Consider the following 27,442-nt stretch of genomic DNA (forward strand, 5'->3'; position numbering starts at 1 on the left):
CTGAAACGAGCCTACAGTATCATGCAGGTAGACGTATGGTTGCAGATATCATTGTTCATATCGGTTAGGCCCGGTAAAACTTCCCCTTGGAAGAAGCAGTGGGTCCTGACCCATGGTTTGTGAAGCGCCATTTTAAAAAAAAAACCCTCCTTGCATTCCAGTGTCACTCACGCTAAATGGAAAAGGCCTCTGTGAGGCCTCCAGGGGGTTTTCTCCTGGAGAGCCTCCATCGCTCTCGTCTGATCAGGCTCGACCTCTGGCCGACCTCAGCATTAATCTCAGTCTCCCCCTAGCCCGTTCTTCCATGCCTCTCCAGCTAATCCAACCCCTCTGACACTCCCGTCCCAACATCACCCCCCACCCCCCCCAAAATCCCCAGTCCGGTGACCGTTGTCGGGGGTCAAATGGACCTCATCTTCCTCGGTGACCCCCCCACAACCCCACTCACCGCATCCCGTCACATCCAGTGATGGGCCCGTGTTCCCCTGTCCATGCAGCACTCAATGTTCTGCTTTCTGTCCAATGTGATGCCTCCCTCTCCACTCGCTCTTTTCTCTGCTTTTCTCTCTTTTATTTTCTTCTTCCCTCTATTGGGTAATTCTTTTGCTGTGTTCTCCTGAAACACAAGGTCCAACAAGTGCAAGACCGTAGCAGTAATAGCAATTTACAACGGCAACAAATAATTGTTTCAAATGGAATGAAAACAAAAGCGTTAACAGACAAACAAAAAAAAACAATGAATAACTGACATTTAGTGGTAGTGTTTTTCAAGAGCTAGTTTGTTTTTAGATATGACTGAGGTCTTTATTGAATATCTCTGCAGCTGTGGCCCACTGGATACAGGGGTTTGGCCTGCAGGACACCTCAGTTTCTCTTCTAGGAGTACAGGTAATTAATCAGCTGTGTGTCTTGGAAGAGGAGGAATTCCGTATGACTTTTTTTTTTGGGGTGGGGGGGGAGGATTATGAATCTCTGACATTTCAGATTTAGCGATGATGTACAGTACAGCCTCAGCTTATACTGGAATGCACTGTGAGCACAGCCTGTCCTATCTGGGTTGCCTGTTTTGTCTCCCTTGATCTGTTGCCAGATTGGGGTCACTGAACCTACAGCACCGTGAAAAAGTGTTTGCCCCCTTCCTGATTTCCTCTATTATTGCATATTTTTTGCACTGAATGGTTTCAGATCTTTAGACTAAATTCAGTTTTTGACATGTGAAAAACGCGATGAGTGTTCAATAACTTTTTTCATTAAATAAATGAAATAATTATTTTTTAAATTTGTTTTGTGTTTACTCAGTTTCCCTTTGTCTAATATTGCAGTGGATCCCAACCCTGTTCCAGGAGATCTACTGTCCTGTAGTTTTTCACTCCAACCCTAATTTGGCACACCTGATTCAACCAATTAGCAGCTCAACAAGAACTCTAGCTGCCAAGGTGTCCTTTGATAGGGTTTGGGTGAAAACCTACAAGACAGTACATCTCCAGGAACAGGGTTGGGGATCACTAATCTACTGAATATGAAATGTTCTCAATATAATTTCAAATGTGTGCTGAAGACACACATGCTGACTCTGTGATACTTAGAGGCTTTTTTGTGAAACGTAATTTTATCTGCCTAATAATCACAACAGCATTGCTCACCAAATTCAATGAATAAATAAAAATATTCTGCCCATGATAACCCAGTTTAATCCTCTTGAGCCAAACCATTCAGGCCTTGCTCTAGCATTTGAAAGACTAGAGCCCTACTGAAACACAGTGAAGGCTTGATCATTAGCACGCCCAGGCTATTCTTTCTAAGGTCACGTTTTGCAATGTGGAGGCGTGGGAATAATGCTGGTTATTTACAAAAATACAGCCTTCCACCACAGAGGAATCTAACGGAAGTCAATGTCCATATTGACAAAGGAGATTATTATCCCCTGCAGTGCCCTTTCAAACAAAGTTATCAATTAAAACAACCAAGTGAATTGATGGCTCTGTTCTGTCAATTTCAAGTCTATTCATTAAGAATATTATTATAACGTGACCTATTCAGATTGTCATTATGAAGTGCAGCTGATAAGAGTTGTTTTTTTCCCCCTATTCATGAAATCTCCCTCTCTTCATTTATGAAGAGAAGGATAACGCCTTTCTTCTCTCTTCTAAAGTACTTTCGCAATTCGCCAAGGACGATATCAAAGCCTGGAAACTGGGCTTTGTGTGGGCTGGTTGCGGGAGGCTTCGGTTCTAAAGGACAGGGGATTTTTCAACTTTACACCTTCATTTTTATTAATGCTATTCTCTCTGAACCTTTCAGACTCCTTTCTTCCCCTTCTTTTCTTTGTTTACCTTTTAGAGACACACACAGAATGTGAGGAGAGCAGGAGAAGGATGTTCAGCACGGTTTTACAGTACATACACACTCATCGTTATGCAGGACAACCTGAGTCACATTAACAATCATCCTCCACCTCTACCCTGCGCCCTCCCTGCTATAAATAACCATCCCTTGTGCCTGTATGGATATTCTCATCATAGGAACTGTCTGATTGGTTTGTGAATCCCCCCCCACCTCTTCTAGGTGCTGTCAAAATAACTGCCGGGAATACCTAGCCTCCACTCAGGGGCGTCGTAGAGGGGGGAAAAGTGGGACTGACTACCCAGGGCCCGAATGGGGGGAGGGCCCTCTAAAAGCCTGGAATGATGCGTGAGAGACATGGATCAAGAGAGGAAGGGTGCCCACAGAGACTGCTTATGTATAGGGCCCAGAATTTTGTGCTACACCCCTGCCTCCACTCTCAGCTGTAGTAGGGTAACTCTCCAATCCTGCCAGATTCTTACATTTGTTATCTCTCGCCTTGAGGAGGACAGAGGAAGAAGAAAAAATCTTGGGGGTAGCTTCCAGGAAAAAGCACAGGATGAGTTGCTGATGCTAACCAAAAGTATGTGTGTACCCAGTTTGCGCCGAGGAAGAGCATTTCTGAATGAGCTGTTCAGCATTGGTCATGTCTGTCAGTGAGACGCTTGATTTGCTGTCCATGACCATGTAAAGCAGTAGAGCTTTACTGTCTCTCCAGCCTTGTTTGTATAGTAAATATTGTAATATTGTAAAATTGTACACCAAGGGGGGAGGTGGGGGACTTTAATTGTGCAAGTACCATCAGTTGTTTTATGACAGAAATCACTGAGAATGATTTAATTCACTGTCATGTGGAGATTGGCATGGGCCAAGATGGTGCTCACCAAGCAACAAGTGGGGCTGAGATCAACAGTTTGCTATGAACTGTTTTTGGCATATTTCTCAAAGAACATTGTGTTTCTTTAGTCGGTTGGCCAAAACCTGGAATCCAACTTGAGAAAAATGAGAAAGTCGTGCTAGTGTTAGTGTAAAGGAGGAAACCAAACGCCGTATGAAGTCCTCAACCAACTGGATATCATAAGCAAAAGGTTAAATTTTTCATAATGTTTTTTGTTGCATGGGCGAAACCTAAGTTCAACTATGTGACTTTTACATGCCTTTTGTAGTGCTCATATTTAACTGAAAGGGAAAGATTTAATTGGGGAAAAATACCTCACAGGGTATGAAAACACTGAATGCTACGGGTTATTCTGATAAATGAAGTACTTCATTATTTAACTTCTCACTGTGGCACTTTTCAAATAAATGAAAGGCATTCAGTGGCACAGTTCAAATGCCCTTACAGAGCAGTTTTATTAGTACAGAACAGGATCGTTTTTCAAGGATAAATATATTTCCAGCTATAGATAAAGTAAGAGCGCTTAGGGCTCCAATTATGGTGGCTGAATGGTTTGAACAGAGGTGTAGAAGGACATTTTATAGGAAGGTTAATAAGTATGGAAGCTCAAAAAAAGGGCAAGGACTGTCAAGGCCTAGGAGGAGAGGAGGAACAGAGGCAGGAGAACAAGTAGAGGTGCAAAAACAACACACCAAAAAAAAAAAACAATTCCACATTCTCAATAAGCAAAAAACATCTGCACTATATCGATCTGAGCTCATATCACACTAGGAATGTGTAGAATGAATCCAAAGATAAACATTGATCCATGACAGGCGCAATGAGGAAAAACACAGTATAAAATAGAAATAAATATAGTTTTGAAAATACAAAATGGAAGGTGAACGTTCAGCATCTGAATCCAACATGACAAACGATGAATTGATGATAAAAGGAAATATACCTCAGCTAAATAACCCCACTACTTTCTCCAGAATGGCCTGCAATACCATATAATGTTTTGTTAAAACAAACTTAAAATGAGCTGAAAAAGACGAATGTGCAAGGAACCAGATTCAAAACAAATAAAACTGCCAGCTTTTGTGTGATTATCCAGGAAAGGGTTCAGAGACAGTAGTGTCACATTGCTTAAAGGAGAACGTAATGTTTAGCCATAGAACACTCAAAATGGTTTGATTTGGAATATAATGTTCACAGTAGTTTTTAAGACACAATGCAATAAATACAATATAAAATACAGCACCTATGCCTTTAAAAACTGTACTGCAGTTGTATATAATTAAGCAGTGCCTCCTCTGAGGTATGCGATTATAACAGTGATTTAATCATATCATCACCGAGACTGCATTTCCCCTGTGGTTTACCTATCAGTCCACTTCTTATGGCATGTGACTGAGGAACGTAAAACTCCAAGCAAGTTGTGAAATTAGGCAGTTTTAATGATTGTATTCTCAATGCTTTTCAGGTGCTTTCATCCTGCTAAGACGCCACAGTAAGTTATCGAACCACGGACTTGGGCGCTGCCAGCTGTGGCCATGTAGCCAGGTGGCCATGCAATTAGCCTCGGGCGTCGCCCGGGACGACGGGCATCAGATGGCGGGAAAGTCCTAATTTCTCTGGAGCCGCCCGTGTGCAGAGGTCTGCAAGGCCTCCGACCTCACTTCCTGCTCGAACGCCTTGGCGATCGCACGGCTCAGCTGGCCGACGGACAGATTGAGAATGAGAGCCGCCCAGGAACGCACGGCCATCTTGACGGAGTACGCTGAGCCAACGCGACTACAAATGTACGGTCTCACAAGGCCTGTCAGTACGGCTCTAAATTAGATTCACTGTCCTTTGGTGAGTAGCGAAAGTGCATCACGTGTAACCGTACTTCAATCCGCACAACACTTCTGCTGCGTTTTTTGCACATTTTGTTTTGCGCTAACAAATTCTTTTAGCGAGCTAACTAAGTTTTAGGCATCACGCGAGCAGGCGCACATGAACACGTAAACATGATTGTGGTATTATTTGGACAATAGCGGAAGCTTTATGCTTTGTAGTAATTTCTGCTGTCAGGTAATTTTATGTGCAGGCACACTCATGAGTTCCTGTTTGCAGTTTCTATGCTATGAAGCGTCTATCTTAGATGTGCTGAGCTGTCTCCTTACCATTGTTGTCTTCAGTTTACCTGCAATGCTCTGAGAAAGACTGGCTGTAACTTCATAATGAAAAGCAGTGAGTCCTTCCTGTTTGAATGTTGTGGATTGGACTTCTAATAAATTAAACTGAAATAAATTTGGAAGGCGATTCCTGTCTCTTTCAAGGAAAGGCTAGCACATGTCTGATGCTGGTGGCGACAGGTTATAAGACTACCTAAATGTATACTGTAGCATGTTTTATCAATAAGAACTGGCTGATGTTAGAAGCCCAGGTGTTGACCATATATACATACTGTAGAAGTGGCCTGGCCAGCGTTAGATAACGTGGCGCCATGTGAGAGTTGGAGCTGCATCCTACTGCTGTGCTGTATGTAGGGCGGGTCATCCCTAGTGCTCTTGCGTTGTGATGAGTGCGTGGAGCAGGTCCCGCTGCCTGCACAGTCTCTGCTGGCCCTCCCCAGCTGCTCAGGAGTTTTCAGCCGTCCCGCTCGCCCCAGGGAACCCATATTGTGTAAAAATAGACGGCCGGATTGCGCGGGATTCATTAGCACATCACAGCGAGAGCATTTGCTCAGTGATTTAGCGAATGTTCCAGGGACATGCGTTGCCCTATATAAAAAAAATTTAAAAACCCATTCGCTGACACGTTATCTGTGAAGAAATTTGATTATGTTCAAAAATCGGCCGTGGTCCGTGACACGGACTTCCTGAGACTGCTGCAGTATGGACCACGCTGAAACATTGAAAATATTAATAGGTTCCAGCCTGTTCCTGATCTACCCTAATTTGGCATGTTACGGATTAGCACATCTATTTGTGAGCTCTGGTCTGATGAGGTTGCTTTGAAAGGGTTGGAGTGAAAACCTACAGGAACAGGGCTGGGAACCACTGCACCAAACTAGCCATGTAGGTTTTCAGTCTACAACTCCATGCAGAATCAACTCCATGTGCCTCACCACCGCATTCCTCAACAAAAAGAGTTAATAAGGTGTAGACTCCTCCTGTGGACACTATGGGAAGTGTGTTATACAGTATGCACACAATACAACACACACACACATCACACATACCCCATCAGTACACACATTACATTGCATCAACATACATACACAGTCACACACTACATGCAGCATAATAACATACTGGGAGGTGTGGTTAGCAAGCATTGTTGCATTTCGCATTCACATAATTAAAAAAGCACAGTGTGCAGGTAAAACCGATCAACGCAGAACTAATTTTCCTTTGGTGGTGTAGGCTACATTTCTCTCCGCTAGACTTTGTACAAGTGAGTTAGAGCATGTGTTCTACGGTGAATGATGCATGCTGCATACAGCTGTAGCTTCATGGAATAGAATTACATAACACTTAATGAATTTTGTTGTGGATGACAAATAGAACTGCTTGCACTGTTTTGCTTCACAATGAATAAGGAGCTGCTGAATGCTGAATTTATATTGTTAGCTGCCATTATATTAAAGGTTAAAAATCAGACAGCTTAAATGAATAACAAAGACTTCATCTTCATAGACTTCATCTAGTGCCATATAACTGTAATTTTTCTTTAAATCCCATCTACTGTATGCATAACTGCCGCATAATGATTCGCCTCATGTATTCGCTTCATATTAGTTATCGTTGATTGATTTTATGTCGCATGCTCCATGCGATCTTGCACTTTTCAGATTAGTCATTTATAAAAGCTAGAAAGTATCACCATGGTGGTCTGATCACAGATACAGCACAGTGCCATACAGACAATGTGCTTCGGCTGTTTAAACTTGCAGTCTTGCTGGTTGAACTCATCCAAGGTTTATACAGTGCTTAGAACTAATGAATTATAGAGGGGGATTGGAAACATATTTTAAATAAATTTTATCCACAGCATTTCTGTTAGGGTTGAAATATATATTTTTTTTTTAAAAGATGTGATTTCAGGTGCTTCTGTATCCACGAAAAGCTGGTAGAACCTTACAGGAAACATGCCATAGAACTAGAGAGTCCCAAGCTTCAGAAGGTCCAAGCAAAATTCAGTCCATATGATCCAATATTTAAAGTCCTGTTACAAATGGAGAGGTCTGCTGAGATGGCCGTTTGGACCACTTCCCTGATATGATGAGTTGTTTTGATTCACTGGGGTTTTTGCTCGGTTTTCTCAATTTCACAGTGCCCGACCTCTCATAAATCACTGGTAATAGATCTAGTGAGTTTATTTCTCGCACCATTTCCTGTTATCATTGCTCTGTTTCACTGATTCAAGCCAATTTGTGCCGTTACTCCTAAGCCACACAGAAAAAAAAAATCTCCCACATGTTACAAACCACCGGTTAAATTCCCCACTGATTTCACTTCTACTGTTTGTTACGCTGTCGTTTTCGTTCAAATAAGACATTCATAACCTCCCGCGACGATTAAAGAGCTATTCTCCAGTAGTCATACCGGTGAAGTCCATTGCAATGCGCAAAAAAAAAAGAAGAAAAAAATCTTCTGAGCAAAGAAACTGGAATTTATCGTATAAACAATTACGAGGCAACTGGAACAGGGCCAGTGAGATTAGCAAATAAAAGGTCTGTAAATCACTTGAGGATGTGTTTAGTTTTTTTTTTGGGGGGGGGGGGTGTTGGATGGTGACAGGTGCAGAGAAGCAGCCTTCTGATTGGCTGTGGCTCATCTCCGCTCCAGCCTGATCCAGATGCCCTTCTCCGGGCGCAGGACGAGCCCCCCCAGGGGTCGCAGGTCATCCCGCGTCTGGCAGGAGCGCACGGTGAAGCGACGCAGCAGCCACGCCAGCACCACCTTCTCCTCCATCAGAGCGAAGCGCTGCCCTGCAGCCCAGAGCACACAAGCGTGAGAGAAATGCATTCCCATACACATTAAGCACACCTATACAGAGACACACATGCATTCAGACAGACTTAGATACACACACACACACACACACACACACACACACACACACACACACACATACACACACACAAATAAAAACGCATAGATACACACAGCCACTCACACACACAAACACACACACTCATAGGACACACAAGCGTATAGTCACACCGGTATACACAAATTCATGCACAGACCAGCAAACGGCCATAGCTCCCAGCTCATTCACCTACAACTATGAACAGGCTGCCATGTTTCATGAATAAACTCCTTTCGGAATTTTCCTTCATTCTTAAAGCACAAGACAGTGCACAGAATAACAAAGATAGCAGTACGATAAAGAAGCATTTTCACTCTTAGTCTCTCATCATAGGCTCTCCTCTGTGTACAGAGGACCATTTAGCCCTGCAAAAGTAGTCTGAGAACAGCGATCTGTCACAGTCTGTGGGAGGAGACAGCCCAGACGAGTGGGTCTGCACCCTCCCGCGGGAGATTAAAGCTCTCTTTTTGCACGGAGACAACCCTTAATGGATGATGGATTCTGGAGGCAGGCCGGCCATTCAGAAACACCATTAGAATGAACCGGAGGATGACAGCCACGATATCAGAACAAATGCCTGCCACACTGCAAAGAAACCCCCGGAGGGGGATTGTGACTGGTCCCTGGTCCTAGATTTTGTCTTCAAAGCCTTTTTCCAGTCTTGTTCCTCTCTTTTTTACTTTTTCATGTTTAATGCTACACGTTGCAGGTCCTGAGCCATGTTTCTGGGAATCTTCAGATGTGCCACGCTGTCTGTACACATTTCCTATATGCATTTAGGCATTTAGGAGACACTTTTATCCAGAGGGTTCAAGACAGACTACTTCAGGATATCAGGACTATTCGCATTGGTCTAGTATTAGAACAGTATTAGGTCCAACTTAATATTGGACCGTTGAGTGCTTACAAGGGAAGGCTACTGCACCAAATATAAAAGAACAACTAATACATCCATGCATTTTAAATTTGTTTGTTTCAACACACTGTAATATATCTGTGTGTATATATATATATACTGCTTCACACCAACGGTGAGGTTTTGACAAAGAATGAGAACCCCGTTCAGAAAGATAAGTGAGGTGGTAACCTCGCAAAAACCCGAACGTACCGATGCAGTTCCTCACTCCGCCAGAGAACGGAATGAAGGCGAACGGATTTCGCCCCTCGGAATTCTCGGGCGAGAAGCGTTCCGGCCGGAACTCCTCCGGGTCGGGGAAGTGCCGCGGGTCCCGGTGCAAGGCGTACGGTATGATCACCGCGTTGACCCCTTTGGGAACTTTGAAACCGTCTGCAGAAGGGAAAAATTGTTCAGATTCAGATGACGCCTCATAAAAACTGTACGGTCATAAAAAGGGTACAGAATGTGTGCTATGCAACGTTGCGCGCCGGCAGGATGTGTGCAGTTTTGTCGCTGGAGGTCTGAGGTGTGCTTTTCTGTTTCACATACATTTAACCATATATCAGCTAAGAAATAAACTACTGAATTCCAAATCAACACAGAATACACAGAATATTGCTTCAGCAAATATCCAGCTGTATAAATGTAAATATAAATGTAAATGCTACTGTATGTAAAATGTTGTGTGATTCGCTCTGGATAAGAGCGTCCTCTAAACGCCTGTAATGTAATGTAATATGTAATGTAATGTAATGTGTAATGATCTCCTCCACTTTCCACGGCTCTCCAACCAGTAGGTGGCGCTGCGGCGGTCTGGCGCCACCTACTGATGACACAGTCCTCGCAGATGCGCCGCGCGAACAGCGGCACGGCGGGATAGAGGCGCAGGCTCTCCTTGACGACGCACTCCAGGTAGCGCAGCCTCCTCAGGTCGTCCGTGGTTACCGGCCGGTCCGACGACCCTGAGACCAGGGAGCGAAGGGGCGAAAAGGTCACTCCGGGCTCGAGGGACTGAGGGGCTCGTTCCAAGCGCTTATTTTATGTCTGCGTCTCCTCGACCAACCCGGAAATTGACCGAGGTCCGCCATCTTTAAGGGCATTCAAACCCGTTAGATACCTCTTGAAGGAGTTAGGAGTGAGGAGAGCTAGGAGGCTTTCGAAGGATGTCTGAGCGAGGAAACACGAGTGCGTCCTTTGCGGAAGTTTTTTTGCCACATCTGACGGATCTGTAATTGACGTGGCTCCAAACTGACGCTCGACTGAACGTTCTATTGGCCTAATACACGCTTCCTCGTTTCTTTAGTCCTCACGTCCTCTGTTGAGGGGAGCTAAGGAAGCGAGGAAAGGATGCGAGGAAAGGATGCGGGGAGGTAAAATAAGTGATTGGAGAGAGCCCAGTGGATGTCGCAGCGTGTGTACTTCACGCAGGGGGGGAATTTCGGATTACCAAACACCTCCTGGAGCTCCTGCTGGACCTTTCTCTGTTCCTCCGGGTGAGAGCCCAGCAGGTACAGGGTCCAGTTCAGGGAGGCGGCTGTAGTGTCATGACCCTGACAGAGGACATAAAGGGACATTCAACTACCATCATCCCAACAGCTGGCTTCTTCTGAATGCTCTCTGTCTACACTGTAAAAGGCTCAGCATGAAATAACTCAGATAGATTATACTTTACTCAGATAGAGTACATGTTTTCATAATTGGACAGTCATGAACTCTATTTGAGTTGAGTTAACACAGAACATCTTACTATGTGGTTTAAGCATATGCTTTTGAAATGTGATTTCTGAAGGAAAAAAATATTAAATAATAATAAAACAGTTTATAATATCTGAAAACCTTTGCTGATACTGTAACACACTGAAAAGATTTAGATTGCTTTTGATGTAGGAAAAACATGTAGTCTTACTCTTTCCCGAACCTTCTTTTTTACAATGGTTTGAATGTGACATGAGAAATCAATTGTTACACAGAGGAGTTATTTAGACTTTAACATAAAGCTATAAAGCATTAAGTACCCATAAAGGTTTCCCTACAAACTTCAGTCTGTAATTTTTTGTAAATGTTACATAAGATCACCATACATTATAAGTTATATAACTGTTACACATATAATGTAATTTTTATGGAAAAATATTTTAAGTAATAATATTTCTGCTTTTCTGGCCACTATATACTGTACTTAAAGTAGAATCCTGCACCACAACAATGAGGAAATTCTATTTATTTTCCAGGTTTTTGGTTTTATTTTAACAGAGTGAACTTTGTAATTATTTACCAGACTGACCCACACTATCATACTGTCTGTTGATAAACAGTGGGATATTTTGGGGACAGGCATAAGATTTTATTTTTGATACGGATATCTTGGTGAGACATATACTGATTTTTCACGTGTGACAGAGTCTGCTTGCCTGGCTTCAATGAGACTGGAAAAAGTGATTTAGATAAGACCACATATTTCCTGTCATAGGCAGACCCTTTATATACGTGTAATGATATTAGCATGAATCTTCTGTGAGCCAGAGCAGTTTGTAACTGTATTCTGTATTATTGTGATATTAATCCATCAATCTCATGATTTAAAAAAAGATCACCATTTATACTAGTTTTTCGGGTTTATATTTTAGAATATATGTGTAAAAGTTTTAGTAAAATGCGTTCACCTTTAGCCTACAGGATCATCTTCCTCTCAGAGGTCGTCACTTTTGTGCAATGACATTCATACATACGCAGCAGGGTTTACTTATTAAATATTCTCATGGGAGATGAACAGGAGAGTTCATAAAACATTTTATAAAACGTTGCACGTAGTGGGGCAGGGAGATCATCTCCGGGGTCACATGAGTCATCTCTTAATGGCTGCTGGGGCAGTACAGGGCAGTTTGCTTGAGCAAAAATTATCTTCGGAAGACGGAGTCAGTTTGGGGACCGTGAAATGGTTCAATTGCAAATTATCAGATTCTTACTCGTTTATTACAAGCAAGTATGAAACCTTCATTACTACTACATTACTACATTCCTTTGGCAGACACTTTTATCAAAAGCGATGTACTATAAGTGCATGCCGAAGGAGGTACAAATGAGGGCGCTGAGATCTGCCACTGGCCATTTTGCTTTTACCTCGAACATGAACGTGTCCACCTCCTCCTGAATATCCCTGTGGCTGAGAGCACGTCCTTCCTCGTCCGTGCTCTTCAAAAGCATGTCCAAGAAGGCCCTCCTCTTCCTCGGGCCTTCCTCAGGCTCACGGTCCGAGTCGACATGCCTCACAGATTCCGCTCTCTCTCTGATTACCTGCATGGTTGAAGAATTCAACCAATGAGAAGATTGTGAGGCACATGCTCAGTTTTTGGTCTGTTGCCATGGAATTGGGATAGGCACGTCAATGATTGTGTTGCCCTGGCTCTACATTGGCGAAGAATGATTGCAGAGATGATTCAAGGAGATCAGGTGGCTTTGAAAATAAGTAATTTGGGAAACAATGACAGGGTTAAATAAACATAGGGATATGGGAAATATGGATGGAAATGTGTCTCATGCACATGGAATCTCTATAAGTGATACAAAGATGGATGCCAATGGACATTCCAGAGTGGGACCAAACGTCTGTCAAGAGTTGAATTAACACTGGAAGTGTTACTATGTATTTTAAGCCTCTCTGGTCATTTCATTACATTTTGTCCTTTTTTAATCATCGCTGCAGACTCTTGCTCATAACTGGCTAATGCCGTAGTTGGTGCAGACTCAAACTAGAGCTGCTGAGAGGAAGTATATTAATTACAGACTGTGTTACTTCATATGTCTCATAAATTATCACCAGCAGATGCTCTGTCCCATAAAACGCCCATTACCATGAGAGGGCTATTATTAGCAGCGTTAACAGAATACAGAGTTGTGAAAATTCCAGGAAATTCAGGCCAGAGAGGATTCGACAGGTTTAACATCGATGGATTATTACTTGGCAACGCCATAACAGCTGTACATAGCACAATTAGAAGAAACGGTTCCGAGAGACTTCTCTGTGTCTCCATAGAGGAACCCTATCTAGCTCAAGGGTTCTAAGTTGGGCAAAATGGTTCACGCTTTTTACACCAACCATAAAGGGTTCCATAAAGAACTAAAAATGGTTCCCCCAATTGAGACAAACCATAAAAGCCCTTTTTTCTGAGAGTACATGCAAATGCTTCAATCTGTAGTTAAATGAGGATACAGTGGTCACTAATGGGAGATCTTCCTTCCTGTGCCGGAAGACCTACTTTGTTTACTTACACTTTCAGTGAAGGAGTGAAGGATCTTCAGCCTTCTGTTGTGCTCTCTTCCTTCTCCAAGAAAATAGTAGATAAAATCTGGCCAATACCACGGTGTCCTCTGTCTACGAGAAATGATATCACTCATCCTGCAAGAAATCATGAACAGTACAATTGGCTCTAGGACTGTTCAGGGATGGGAGGTGTATCAGTTGCCCAGGGTGATCGCAAGTCTTCCTGTTTAGCTGATGGGACAGCCTTACAGTTGTGACTGAGCATTTCAAATTTGGGGGAAGAAAAGTAAAAATAAGGGGGATAAAACTATAAAACAAAAGTCTAAATTTGTAAAAACAAATATGATGTTTAAATAAAGATATTTGATGTATGTTCTACTGGCATTGATGTCACACAAAAACACAACTTTACCGCAATATCATTTTGAAATAGGTCTATGTTTGGGCATTCAAAATGTCACTTACTTGTAAACACTTTGAACATACTCTGAGTCAGAGTTATTCTGTGCATAGATTTTCTTACCCATAGCAGTTTCTGAAAGATGAAAACAGGCATTTGTTATATCACGCAAGGGAAACTGCACATTAATACAGAATCTCATCATGATGTTCTTTCTGCATAGATGGAGTCCAACTCATCACCTGGCTTTATTTTTATGAACCCTTTTGTTTGTCCTTTATCTAGAAATCAAAATGAAAATGAATCAAATTACTCAGCCAATGTGCCAATTTCAAGCATTCAAGATTGATTTTCTTTTACTCTCACTGCTTTTCCCCACACTAGATAAAAGGGTTCATAACAAGACTGCCATCAAACTTAGGTACAGAGGTTCAAGATTGTAGGCCTATAATCATCTTGCACTTTTCAAATATTTATGAAAACGAGCTTTTCTGGTCTGACTGGAAATTAAAGGTTTCACAGTACGCGGTCTGCCACACCTCATAATTGGATCATAACACCTGGAAGGCACCGTTCCCCTTTAAATGGTGGACTTATTAAATACTTTTCATCTGTATGCGTCGATGTACTGACCGCAGATGATGTCCAGCGCGCAGAGCGCGATGAAGCTAAAGCAGTTAAACGGTCCTCCCCCCGCCCTCTTCTCCAGTTTCTCGGTCAGAACCTCCGCCTGCTCGTTCATCACCTCCAGGAAGTCGGTCAGTATGGAAAAGTGAAAAGTCGGGGTCAGCATCTTCCGCCGCCTGCGCCATTTGTCACCTGTACTACATCCGCGGAGATAAAAAAAAGAGACGAGACGAGCACGTTAAAATGTGATTCATGCGAAACTATGCAGTAAAACGCCCAGTGTAAATTCAACTCTATCAGAGTTAATTTAACACAGAACATGCATAACACATGCCAGGAAAGATTATAAAAGATTGTCAGATTGTTACTCCATTGCACACGTTTCTGTGTCTGAAAAGATTAATGTTTCACAGCAGCAAATTTTATTTATCAAGATTTGTATTCATCTAACGATTCATTATATTAACGTGTAAGTTTCTAGTCATTTTTTTTTCTCAATGAGACTGACTCAGTGGAGAGGGATTTATTAAACTGGTGGATGTATACTGAACCTCTGAATCGATTAACAGATATCATTGAGTCTCTTTGCTTCCTCAAAAGTAATTCAGTTACCTTCTCTAGAGTGCTCCATAATTTAATGTTATGAAATTTGATTTGTTTTCGGCGTATAATTCTTTGATCTTCCTCCGTTAAAGGTCGGGACAATTTTGATAAATACCCCAGGGTTCAGATGGGAAATAAAACCGAGCTACTTTCTTCATTTCTTTCTGAAATTAAATCTAAATGTGCAACTACTCACCAACCATACAATCAGTGTATTTGCTATTCCACTAATTTACCAATGAACTGTGCACTGCAGATTAATTTAAAATGGAAGCACCAAGGTGTGCAAAGGTTTGGATTTATGAAGGTATCGATTTGCTGAACTCCCAACTCCAGATGTGATGGTTTTTTATATAACAGTTCTTAGCATGTTGCTGTATATGTGGAGTGAATAAAATATGTGAAACAAACCTAGTCAGAAGACCGGTTCCAAGCCAGGGGTACAGGAATCTGTAGGCATATGATTTATCCAAGTGCTTAGGGCTGTTCAGCACCATCTAGGGAGCAAAATATCACTGCACTCTTTGCAACCACGTCTGATAAAACAAATACAGGCTGCATTTACATGTTCTTAATTATCATTTCACACTATTACACCACTAACACATGTTGATATCATCAGATTGACTAACATCTACGCATCTACTAACATCTTTTTTTTAAGTTTTTTTTTTTGTTTGTTTTTCCAAAAGGAAATGCATTTTATAATACTTCTCAACTACTACTATTGTTATTAGCATCAGACTGTTAATAGCCATTTTGCAGTCTGGCAAAGGACATTGCTCTTAACCTGTTCAGACCCTTTACCCATACACATACAGTATGCTCAGCTGCGTCCATTCTCTCATGTTAGTGCAGGCAAACATATTTTAACTAGAGTTTTCCAGAAAGTGAAACAGTAAGACGTTATGTGTAGTTCTTGCTCCAAGGAGGTGCGTTACCTCGATAGTCTCTGCATGAAATAAGACAATGAACGGCACAGGGCCTACCCACAGCTTCAGCAAGGGCAAGTGCCGGAACTCGTTCGTTCCCTCTATGATCTGACTGAAGAAATCTACGGAAAAACAACGACCAAAAAACAAACAGGCCAGTGGATTAGCTGTTAAGCACCATTTCCACAGTCGGAAAATGGATGTGAAAAATACACACCTCACAGGAAGTGGCACCCTGATAAGTCTATGTCATGTGATCATTTTATTATTACGTTATTAGAGCCAATGCCATTGCACATTAAGCATGGAGCATAATCACACAAACTGAGATATACAGGCCAATGACTTCACAGTAGCATTCACAAGTTCAGTGAAACTACTAATGCAACAGACATGGTGAAACATTCGATGAACCAGACTGGCATTGCTTACCTCCGGCATTAGCTTTAAACTGCAGGGCATGGCCTATGATAGGGTAAGCACCAGCAACTCCAGGAATTGGCTTCATCTCGTACCATTTACGTACGTACCCGCTGAGCAGCTGGTATGTGGTGTAAGTCAGAAAAGCAAGGAAAATGGCTACCGCAGTTAGCCAAAGTATGTGCACCCATAATGTGATCGCCATCTCTGTGAGGTGTTGACAGGAGCTGTTATTTGTGCTTCGCAGTCTGAGTCTTTTTATTTTTCTCTCTGTCAAAAAAACCCAGTTTACTTAAACTTTAGACTGACCTTCTACCCAGCATCCCCTTTTCTGTTAAACAGCAACTAGTGTGCACAAGCCCAGGCCGTGGGTTCCTAAAAGTCCATTTTAGCTGTGTTGTGTGTGTTTTCTGGTAGAAAATGCAAGCGTGTGATTGGCTTAAACGCAGAACGAGTAGATGCACCTGGACAAAGAGCCCTCAGCCAGTCGGTGAGGGGAAGACAGAGGGCATTTGTTCACGGGCATGTCAGACCATCTCTGCCACAAACTGGAAGGATTGTGCAAAGGTATGTAATTGCTTCCAACTGACTGTTCAGTGGGGATTGTTGTTCATTTTAAAATAATTTCAACTGGACCGAAGTCTCGTTGCGTGATATTGCCTTTTTCTGAGTTCCGGTCATTCAGAATGGTGAAACGGAACAGCAAGCCAAATATCTGAAATGATGAGTTCAGACTCCATATTAATCACAAAAAAAAATTCGGCCCCACGTTCCAGAGCGGGACCAAATGTTATCTGTGAAGAGTAGGGGTCTGGCCGACTGACGTGACATCAATGTAGCACAACTGCCTTTGCTTGGTCCTTTACAGACATAACCCCCGTGCTGCAGTTTTGGTGATGTCTCTCCAGGCCCTCTGCTAGGTAGTTTGGTTTTGTGTTCCAGGTTTGTTTTCACCGTTCTTTGCTTCAGACTCACCCCGATAAACTGTGAATGCATCCATTTCTTTGTCATATTTAGCATTTATGCACCATCTCACATGTTGGCCACACCCACCACCGCCACATAATATTAATGCACGTTAATTACGATGGTTCAAAATCCAATGTTACGGGAAAATGTCTGATCTGACTTACTAATGTGAATGAAATGATTTTCGTGTTCTATTTCACTGCATCATTTGAAGTTAATTATAAATTAATGTGCGTAGATAAGCAATGTCTTATGCAATCAATCCTTTATTGGTGGCAGAAAAAAATACAAAGCATACAATAAATAAATCCATACACACTCCTAAATGCTTGAAACTGTTCTCATAATACAAAATAATTTTTGGCATTTTACACAGAATAAATGCAATTTTTATTATTTCAATAAAAAAAATGAGTCAGTCATGAATATTGAAACTGTAAATGTCATGTTTACAGCATTCTCCACTTTTGATTCCCATTTTCCCATCTTTAAAAGCTCACAGCACCTTTAATTTAATTTCACGAAGAACCTTGCTCGTGGGTGTAAAATTCTGGTAATGAATATGCTTGGCATGTCACATTATGAAAGAAGTATTTTCAGTAATAAAACGAGCATAGTTCTGAGATAAAATGTCTGCCCTTCTGCATTATGATGGAAAGTTCTTTATGCAAACAGTATCAGGAGTGCAGGCACATTTCAATAAAAAGTTGTTAAATGGGAGGACACTGAGCATAGTTACTAAATGGTTTACATTTAATTACATACCTCAACCAGCTGTGTTTTCATTTGTTTTTTTTTAAAATAGCAAAACAGGTATAAATATATAAACTGCATTCTGATGTCCCTTGTTTAATTATTTTTGCTGTAATTTTTAATTTAGGCTACTTACAATGAGATTCATGGATTTCCATACAGCCAATGCCTGTGATGAACTACGATTTTTTAGGATGTTTTGAGAATCTAGGGGAAAAATCGTATTTTTAAACCACTGAGGATGAAGAACTGTGATTAGGCACTTTCAAAAGTAATTAAATTGTGCAAATAAAATTGCACACCAGCTTTTAGGACACAACACTCAGAACTGAGAAAGTCTGCCCAAATAAGTATTGCACAAGAGCACCAAAGGTATCGAATGTTGTATGAATGCTGTCAAATATGCGCACTTCCATACATTCTGCAGCTGGGAAAGTTCACGGGTTTTTGTTTTTTCAGGTTTTCTAACAGGTTGTGCCCCAGCTGCCTGCTACACCCTTTGAGTGGTATCTGTAGTAGGTCATGTTTGCCTAACTTTCCCTGTCTGTTAGATCAATATTTCTCACCTTCTCCTCTTCCATGGGTTTAGCATTTCCCAGTTTGTTTGTTTTTTGTTTTTTTTGTGGTTTTTACTGTGTGTTCATCGTACTCAGACGGTACTATGACAACACCACTTGCAGCTTCTTCTTGTAGTGCATTGGAAACCGGCTGAAAGCTTTACGCTGATGACAAGTTCCTGCAAAAGAGGAAGTGGATGAAAACACACACCAATAAAGGGTGTCATAAAGGGTATAACATGTTTTACATATTTCTCAGATGTCCTCCAAGCTTCAAACGATTGGGTAGTGTTACAAAATTTCAATAACAGAAAAGAGGTTTTTACATCTTTCAAGAAGAGTTTTGAGTATTTATCCACTGCAGTATTTCCTTCCAGTTCAAAAAATGGGAAAAACCAATATGAAATAGCCATTTGCACACCAACTGTAACATCAGGGTAGAGTTTGCACACAACAACAATAACAACAACAACCCCTATTAAGTGGTTGAATGGTATCCAAGGTAACAGCTATGACTGGAAGTAATGTCAGAAGGAACAGTTCAGGCTGTATTTACCCAGTGGCAACAGTGCTTCTCCCTCCTCTTCCTCAGTGGAGGAAGGGTTGAGCGGCCTTCTTTGTGTGCTGGGGCACTCTGATTGGCTGAGGGCAGCGGAGCAGGTGATTCCCACGCTGAACCCGGTCACTCCGATGCGTGAGGGCTCACCTGGGAGGAGTACACATTTTAGCATGGAGGGAAAAACCACGCCCACTGATGTCACAGCTTCCTGTAAGGACAGGAAGCAATTCTCCTGGGAAACTACAAACGCCAATCAAAGCTGAGGGAGGAGTGGAGATCAAAGCTGGCTCATTCCAGCTGACATCTGGAGACCGTAGACTCATTTCCAGTGACAGTTATACCTCTTATACAGCCGCACTAAGGGGACATTTCACTGAGAGCAAGGCCAGTCAGGCCATTTAATTAAGACATTGTAAGGAGCCCAGGGATTGTACAGCAATGGACGAAACCACTTCTGAATGAAGGAATTAATGTATTCTCCGTAGTTTGAAAAATACACATCTAAAAATTGGAGCTAGTTATTACCATGGAAATGTAAGACGTATTTCTATGGTTCCTGCATAATATTTCAGGTTCCTTTGGGGACATGGAAATTATTAATTCAAGGGTTGATCTCCTCATCCTTCCTATTTGTAAAGGGCCCTTTATTTTTCTGCATAGCTGTATATTCAGTTAACCTTTTGGTGTGTTTGCCATTTTGTTGTTTTGTTTCCTCTTCCCAACAGAGGGACATGACCAACAATTGTTCTAATTTTGTCAATCTTTTTCCATCTAGTCTGACCTGCCCCCATTTTCTGGAATGATCATCTTGGCCTGTTTAAACATAATATATCAATACATTAAAATTGCTTATAAAACAGTCACATCATGGCCCAAGACAGATATATAACTATTACCTGGCAAAGGTGCTCTTCCAGTACGCATATGGTAGGCGATATCCATGGGTGTGAAGGATCTTTTTATGGGTGTGTCTGACTGGAAAAAAATTAAGACAGCGATTGATAGTTTTTTACCCAGCTGGTCATATGCACACAGTTCTTTCCTCTAGACCACATGCACACTGTAAGAAAGCAAGGCAACAGCAAGAATTGACAGCACATAATATAATTAGGACTATTTTTAGCTAAATTAAATGGTTACTACATTTAAAAAATGTATTAAATTTGCACGTGTACGGTGTATCTTTTAAAAAGCGAAAGTACATGGACACTGATCATTAAATGATCGCACCACCAATTTGATTAACGGACTCGTCATGGTCATGCATTTTTCAGCTCGTGCATTAGCGCTATATTACATTGCCTAATTAGTCCAGCAGATGGTTGGGCGCAAGTGATAAATTAATTTAACTTGTTAAATGTCAAACCTGGTTAAACTCAAAAAATGCTAAACATGGGTAAATCCCCAGGATAGTGTTTATCTGGACGCTCCACCGCAAGTTTGCTGAGAGATGGAAGCCAGTATACACCCTTGCTTGCCGCAACATTAATTTTGTATTCTGTGTTGTGTCATTGTATTTTACACACACGAAACGGGTAGTTGTAGCATGATGATGAATGTTCATCTGATGTGAAAGATAGTGTTAGTGACAGAGAAAAGGATAGTGGTTTGTGAAGCAGTCCTGCCTTTGCTATGCCCCAGAGGAAAGCAGAGACAGTACGTGCTGTCTGGTGGGATTTATTCCCGATTCTTTCATATAGCCTGGACAAGCATTTTCCTGCCCCGTGGACCTTTCCAGATCATTCCACAAATGTTCACTGGGCCACAAGAACGATGAACGATGAGAACGACATCCAACTGCCACATTCTCTGCACACTGGACAGCCTTTGTTACAAAGTCACGGGGAGGACTCCGTCCAATCAGCACCGTTCAGACCCGACGGCCACCAATCACTGAGAATGGAATCCTGTCGTGTTATAAACAGCCCTGCCTGGAACATGGTGGTGAGACCTATCGATTGACCTACAGTACAAAACAATTAGTGCACTGTTCATTAGTGCACATCAATGTCACACAGTATGTATGTACAGTACACAAAACCTTCATTCGTCAATAAAGCGGGCTTGGTTTCAATGCTGGAATGTCAACCTGTGGTGACACCTAGTTATTTGATAACCTAGACGAGAGGAACATCTGTGAGTGCCAAGCCCCGGTGTATTTGACCTGCAAATGGTTTGACTGTGTAGCTCCCGTTCAGCGGCCGAACAGTGTATTTAAGGGTTACAGTGGCCTATCATTTCTGATAAAGTGGAACAGGCAAACTGAGTATGACCTCAAAACAGGAGAAAAAATTGTTTGATCTTGGCTAAGTGCCGTGACTCATAGTCTCCCATCTCATACCATGGAGGGATAGTGCGTGACTGAATGATCTCACTCGGTTACGCTATGGACACACCAGGTAGCAGTAAATACTGCCTGTCTCCCATCCAGGGTGCTACACTAACGTTTCTTCCAAGGTATGGGTGGTTCTGCGCCCTGTTGGACTCATTAGTGCTCTGTTGGAGCTGGACATTTTATGGTACTGTGTAGCTCTTCCTAAAACTCCTCTCTCTAACTGCAAGGTGGGCTCAGAGTAGGCCCGTCCCGGCTGGTCTCCTACCCGGAAGGTGTGGGTGGTGCTGGGCCTCGGCAGCGAGTCCAGCAGCAGGGTCGGCTCCCTGAGGGGGGGCAGGACGGACCCGGGGTGCGTCGCGCTGACCACGCGGCTCTGCAGGACCCTCCCCCTGTGCTGCCGGAAAAGACAGCAACCGAAGGTCAAGCAAAGGTCGCTCCCACGCCCTCCGGTGACAAGCAAACGCATGCCAATCGATGACCACGCCAGCAGGAGGAGGACTGTCTGCTATTCAGATAAGCACGCTTACAAAGACAGCTAGCTCAGATTAATTTTCTCTGCTCAGTGAAGCTCACATTACTGCAAATTGCTAGGCTATAGCATGCAGGAGGACTTGAGAAGCCTCTTTAAAGACTCTTAACAATAACGTAACGATAACAATTAGGGCCCTTTCTCACCAACCTGGTCAAACAAAATGCATATTTATCAGTATGAATACGAACCATATATGTAGGGAGGGGTGGGTGGGATTAGGAGGGGCTGTATGGGGAGGGTTTTCAGGGGGGCAGTGTTGGTGGGGTTAGAGGGGTGTAGCCAGAAATTGTTTCTGTGCCCATTTTTGGCTGCTACCGCTTGATAAATACAACTGAACAAAAAAAAACATGAAGTGAAATACTGGAAGTATTCTGGTGGAGTAGGTGAGAAAGATCAAAGGGAGCGGGGAGGGGGAGGGGGGGCAGTACCTGCATGTGTCTGGAGGCGGGCACCTGCAGCTCTTGTTCCAGGACGTCCAGGCGAACGGAGGGAAGCCTCTGCTTGCTCGCTGCGTTCACGGCATTAGAGGCCAGGCCCTCGGTCACTGTAGACCTACAGGTCACGGCAGAGACAAGACGGCTTTCTGTAACCACACAGTTTTGTTTCCACCAACAGGGTCGATAGCCATTTGTTCTACTACCGTCTCTGAGGCCTGATTGGGAGCTGAAGACCACAGAATGCTCTAGTCTGCACCATGGGCTGTCCTCGCTCCCTCCAACTGCCTGTTGGACCGATTGTTTCGAGGCTACTAACAATGAAACTTAGCTTTGGATCAATTTCACAGCCGAGGGCCTTATCACCAACCAAAAACACACACTGCCTTCAATTTATCGATGGGTGAGGGTGCTGTACAGAGATTTACAATTGGAAGACATTAACCTATTCAAATATTTTCCCATTACTAATAATACCTTCATATTCTCATATATCTATTTTTTATCAAACGACTATTGATGAATAGAAGCCGATGTGGTGGATGTCGTAGGAACAGTCAATCGAACCCGACCGATACTCACGACAGCGGTAGGCTCTGGAGTAGACTTCACAGCGGAGAGAGAGGACCTGGACGTTGAGCCAGCGGCAGCACCGGCCGACACCACAACCCACTTTCCCTCAAGTCGGATCTGACTGCTTTATCGCCCCCCAAGATGATGAGATCGTTTCCACAGTTCATAAAGGCACTTCACCGCTGGCAATAACGATGCAATCCCGCACACACACACGCAGCGCAACACGGGTCATGCCAAGCCACAGGCAATAATACGGGCCTTTATTTAACCTGGGGATACCTGGGACATTATGTCCAGAAGTACTGGATTTTCTCTTTAGGGTTGGGAGTCCAATTATTTTCAAGGAACCCTGGGTGATTCATAAAGGTGTGGATGGCGGTTCCGCGACATACAGCAGGCGAAACGGGTTTTTTATAGATAAAGCGCACGCTTTCGTTATTGCCACTTCTGACCCTCACGTGTGCTGATTATTTTCAAAGGTTAATCCAAGGTGCTTAAAGGAATCAGGGAGTTTAACCTTTGCGCTTTGCAATTATCCACAGCCATTAAAAAACCCTCTTTGGATCGAACATCCCTTTCACCGTGGATATGCGCTAAAGTTCGAAAGCACCGCTGACACGACACTCCAGTGAGGAGAAACGAGATCGAGTTCTGATAAGCGAAAAGGACAAAATGATTCAACGCATGGCCACTGAGGAGAACTGCTACAGGGGCAATCACCAGTATATGAGATGAAGGGCAGCTGTGGATCAGGAGCACTGACAGTTATTACTGTATGGGATGAACAGGGCCGCACCTAAAACACACCCCTGCGGGACACCAGAGTATGTGATGATAGTGACAATCCACAGATAGCACTGTGGCTCAGTGTCCTGCCAGTCCCACACAGGTTCGAGACAGGCTGCATCCCTAATGGATTTACTGGGCCTGTCGGCAGGGAGCCGCACGGCAGTTTCGCGATGAGGTCTAATGAAAGTGTGAAAAGGTCAAAGGTTACTTCCTGTTAATAGAGAGTCAGTACATTTGGAGTAGTAGCAGGGACAGCTGCAGAACTGGGCAGGTAGCGCATGTTTGGGGTGTAAGACTCACACATTAGTGTAGGTGGTGCATGTTTGGGGTGTAAGACTCACACATTAGTGTAGGTGGTGCATGTTTGGGGTGTAAGACTCACACATTAGTGTAGGTGGTGCATGTTTGGGGTGTAAGACTCACACATTAGTGTAGGTGGTGCATGTTTGGGTGTAAGACTCACACATTAGTGTAGGTGGTGCATGTTTGGGGTGTAAGACTCACACATTAGTGTAGGTGGTGCATGTTTGGGTGTAAGACTCACACATTAGTGTAGGTGGTGCATGTTTGGGGTGTAAGACTCACACATTAGTGCAGGTGGTGCATGTTTGGGTGTAAGACTCACACATTAGTGTAGGTGGTGCATGTTTGGGGTGTAAGACTCACACATAGTGTAGGTGGTGCATGTTTGGGGTGTAAGACTCACACATTAGTGCAGGTGGTGCATGTTTGGGGTGTAAGACTCACACATTAGTGTAGGTGGTGCATGTTTGGGGTGTAAGACTCACACATTAGTGTAGGTGGTGCATGTTTGGGGTGTAAGACTCACACATTAGTGTAGGTGGTGCATGTTTGGGGTGTAAGACTCACACATTAGTGTAGGTGGTGCATGTTTGTGGGGGAAAGGCTCACAGTTTGGGTCCTCGTAGGATCCCGTGTCCGCGGGTGGGCCTGGTCTCGACGCTGATTTTGGGGAGTCTGCGCTGGGCCGGGAGTTTTTGGGAGAACGTGCACGCGCCCCTGGAGGCTGAGAGGACGCTGTGTTCCATTAGCCGTGGCTGCCCCTTGCCACTCGACATCAGCACACCTGGTCTGTCATCTGCGTCACACCTGCGGATAAACATACACAGCAAAGCTCACACTCCTCCCAAGATCTTATTAGGGAGCATATGCCTGCAGAGAAACACACACACACACACACACACACACACACACACAGCAAAGCTCACACTCCTCCCAAGATCTTATTAGGGAGCATATGCCTGCAGAGAAACACACACACACACACACACAGAGCAAAGCTCACACTCCTCCCAAGATCTTATTAGGGAGCATATGCCTGCAGAGAAACACACACACACACACACAGAGCAAAGCTTACCATCCTTCCAAGCCCTTACTAGAGAATATATACGCATACGATATGATTAGTATTTTGTGTTAGCTGGGATCTGTCTCACCTCACCTGAAGTTACCTGCTAACACACTGTACTGTAAGTAAACCTTAGAAAAGGATTCCAGCCAACGCAGTCATATCATTTACAATATCCCTGCATACACCTGTAGGACGTCTGAAATGTTGAATGAGTACGAAGGTTCATTCATCCCCCCTTAAGCACCGAAGACTTACTGCGGCTTCTCGCTGAATCCGTGTTGTCTCTGTTGAAGGGGTTTGGCTTGGATTGTCATAACACCGTTTAAATTGCTCTTGAAGGCACTTGATACACGGGGAGCCTGTCGGAAGAGAAAGCAAACATCGCTCGGTTTCTGGCATTCACCAGAAGGCCTAAAAGAGCAAAAACAATTAAACTGACGGCAATTTAGCCTTCAGAATGAGATACCTGAGACATGGAATGAGCATAAAGAAGACTGTATTTCATATAAGTTTAACCTTTCATACTATAAGGTACTTCCTGCAGATGTTTAAATGTGCTTAACCTAATTTACCATGACAGGACTGTCTGTACTTTTGTCTCATATTCATCCTTTCATCTCAAATACAAAAAATACAAATGCCTTAAGTATTTAGCAAAAAGAACATATTTCACTCCATCATACGCATACTTTTGGAGGGCACCGCACACACTTCCAGCTGACCCAGGCAGACTGAGGACCAGAGCAGCTGTCCTTAAACAGTGAGACAAACACAACCCTAATGACTGAAACCCTCCCTCCCTGGATGACACTGTGTCCAATTACACACGGTCCTGCAGGGCTGCTAACCGCAGGCTCTACCACACATGGGAGTGGACATGTTACCTAGTGCACATCCCTCCAATGAAAACGAATTCTTTAGCGACTTCAGTAGGTACCTGTCGGGGGATGAGGTTCGGCCAGAGGGACATGCTCCTGGTGTCCGACCCCCTGGAGACAGGACCGCTGAGGGTCTTAATCAGGATGTGGGACGTCGAGTCGCACCCCGCTTTGCTTGATTCTGAGGTCCCCACAAGAGGGGCCCCATCTGGAACACACACACGAAACAAGGCCCAGGGCTCAGCGGGTGCATAACATATCTTGTAAGGACACCACTCTGTACAGCATCTCGAAGGACATTCCTCATTACAGCCATTTCAGTGGCCTTGGTAGCACATATATAACACACATATACTGTATAACAGCCGGCACATAATAAACATATATTACCTTACACAAAATGCTTTTTTTTTTTAAAATCATGATTTAAATTCTATAATATTTATCACACATATTCGCATTTGGTTGGTGTTTTGTTTTTTGAAATGCCAATGTCTCATGAAGGTGAAAAGACGTTTAGCTGGTAGCGGAGTGGGGACAGCATGAGCTGGAATGATTCACACATTTTTCTCTGTTGATGTGACTTTGCTGTTATGCCCCTGAGCGAGGCCTTTGACCTGAGTGCAGCGAAGGCGCAGCTGTTTTCGTCACACCTGGACGGTTTTGCACGCGTCAGCGCGGATAAGGTAGCGCTGAGCTCTGCATAGTAAGGGTGGGGGGGGGAGGGGTGGGGGGGGGGGGGGCAGACACAGACCTGCCAGCTCGCTCTCCCAGCGTCTGTGCAGAAGCTCCGCCTCCAGCATGTGCACCACCTCCCGCCACACGTCGTCGAACACCTCGCCCGCCACGGCGTCCTTAATGCAGGCGTGCGGCGACACTGGGGGCACCCCGCTCCGGGCCGCCCGCGGGACCGTCCTGTGACCCGGGTCTGCCCCCTCGTCATCCCTGGACCAATCAGAAAGGGACACGGAACACACCACGTCAGTCTCACTGCCGAGTGCTGCACAACAGCTTCACACTCATTCGGTGCTTTTTTTACAACACAACACAACTAGTAATAGTGTCTGTTGTGCATGAAATGATGCTATATAACACTGTATAATGTTATATGACACTAAACTTAACACATTGCTATAAGGAGACAGAAACAGAGTGGATGTCGCCGGTGTTCAGGGTGTCAATTACACTCTTGCTTTCGGGTGGGGGGGGGGGTCTTTTTCGGGTTGAGCTCAGTTC

At 43.6% G+C, this 27,442-nt stretch overlaps 2 protein-coding genes across 4 annotated transcripts in view; both read right to left on the reverse strand.

Annotated features, from left to right (window-relative positions):
* Positions 1-516: 516 nt before the first annotated feature.
* On the reverse strand, positions 517-16,923 carry LOC135260018 (cytochrome P450 4V2-like). Of its 3 annotated transcripts, none has more exons than XM_064345074.1 (11): positions 16,462-16,918; positions 16,039-16,151; positions 15,509-15,594; positions 14,501-14,691; positions 13,933-14,002; positions 13,476-13,602; positions 12,327-12,500; positions 10,654-10,756; positions 10,034-10,168; positions 9,417-9,596; positions 517-616 (listed from the first exon to the last, which is right to left on the reverse strand). In XM_064345074.1, the coding sequence occupies exons 1-11, from the start codon at positions 16,652-16,654 to the stop codon at positions 588-590; spliced, it is 1,401 nt and encodes a 466-aa protein (XP_064201144.1). In that variant the 5' UTR covers positions 16,655-16,918; the 3' UTR covers positions 517-587. The 3 variants fall into 3 exon arrangements, with proteins under 3 accessions (XP_064201144.1, XP_064201143.1, XP_064201142.1); XM_064345073.1 differs by lacking the exon at positions 517-616 and adding an exon at positions 7,992-8,204 and having other exon boundaries at positions 16,087-16,151; positions 16,462-16,923; XM_064345072.1 differs by lacking the exon at positions 517-616 and adding an exon at positions 7,992-8,204.
* A 745-nt stretch (positions 16,924-17,668) lies between these two features.
* Positions 17,669-27,442, reverse strand: part of fam149a (family with sequence similarity 149 member A) — a 21,439-nt gene continuing 11,665 nt past the window's right edge. The window contains exons 7-16 of the mRNA XM_064342096.1: positions 26,961-27,151; positions 26,266-26,414; positions 26,018-26,080; positions 25,584-25,687; positions 24,866-25,063; positions 22,583-22,706; positions 21,888-22,016; positions 20,184-20,262; positions 19,285-19,434; positions 17,669-18,907 (exon numbers count right to left, since the gene is read on the reverse strand). Coding sequence (XP_064198166.1) covers positions 18,831-18,907; positions 19,285-19,434; positions 20,184-20,262; positions 21,888-22,016; positions 22,583-22,706; positions 24,866-25,063; positions 25,584-25,687; positions 26,018-26,080; positions 26,266-26,414; positions 26,961-27,151 — 1,264 coding nt within the window. The 3' untranslated portion in view covers positions 17,669-18,830. The remainder of the gene's footprint in view (positions 18,908-19,284; positions 19,435-20,183; positions 20,263-21,887; positions 22,017-22,582; positions 22,707-24,865; positions 25,064-25,583; positions 25,688-26,017; positions 26,081-26,265; positions 26,415-26,960; positions 27,152-27,442) is intronic.

Source organism: Anguilla rostrata, chromosome 7 (assembly GCF_018555375.3).
Source record: "Anguilla rostrata isolate EN2019 chromosome 7, ASM1855537v3, whole genome shotgun sequence".
Lineage (NCBI taxonomy): Eukaryota > Metazoa > Chordata > Actinopteri > Anguilliformes > Anguillidae > Anguilla > Anguilla rostrata.

What these genes read in the sequence shown, in the direction of transcription:
- LOC135260018 (XM_064345072.1), bottom strand. Translation starts at nt 16,654, where the DNA reads ATGGCGATCACATTATGGGTGCACATACTTTGGCTAACTGCGGTAGCC. An exon ending in GTTTAAAGCTAATGCCGGAG is followed by an intron (nt 16,152 to 16,461) that starts GTAAGCAATGCC and finishes GTTTTTCCGTAG; the next exon opens with ATTTCTTCAGTCAGATCATA. An exon ending in TTCATGCAGAGACTATCGAG is followed by an intron (nt 15,595 to 16,038) that starts GTAACGCACCTC and finishes TTTGCTCCCTAG; the next exon opens with ATGGTGCTGAACAGCCCTAA.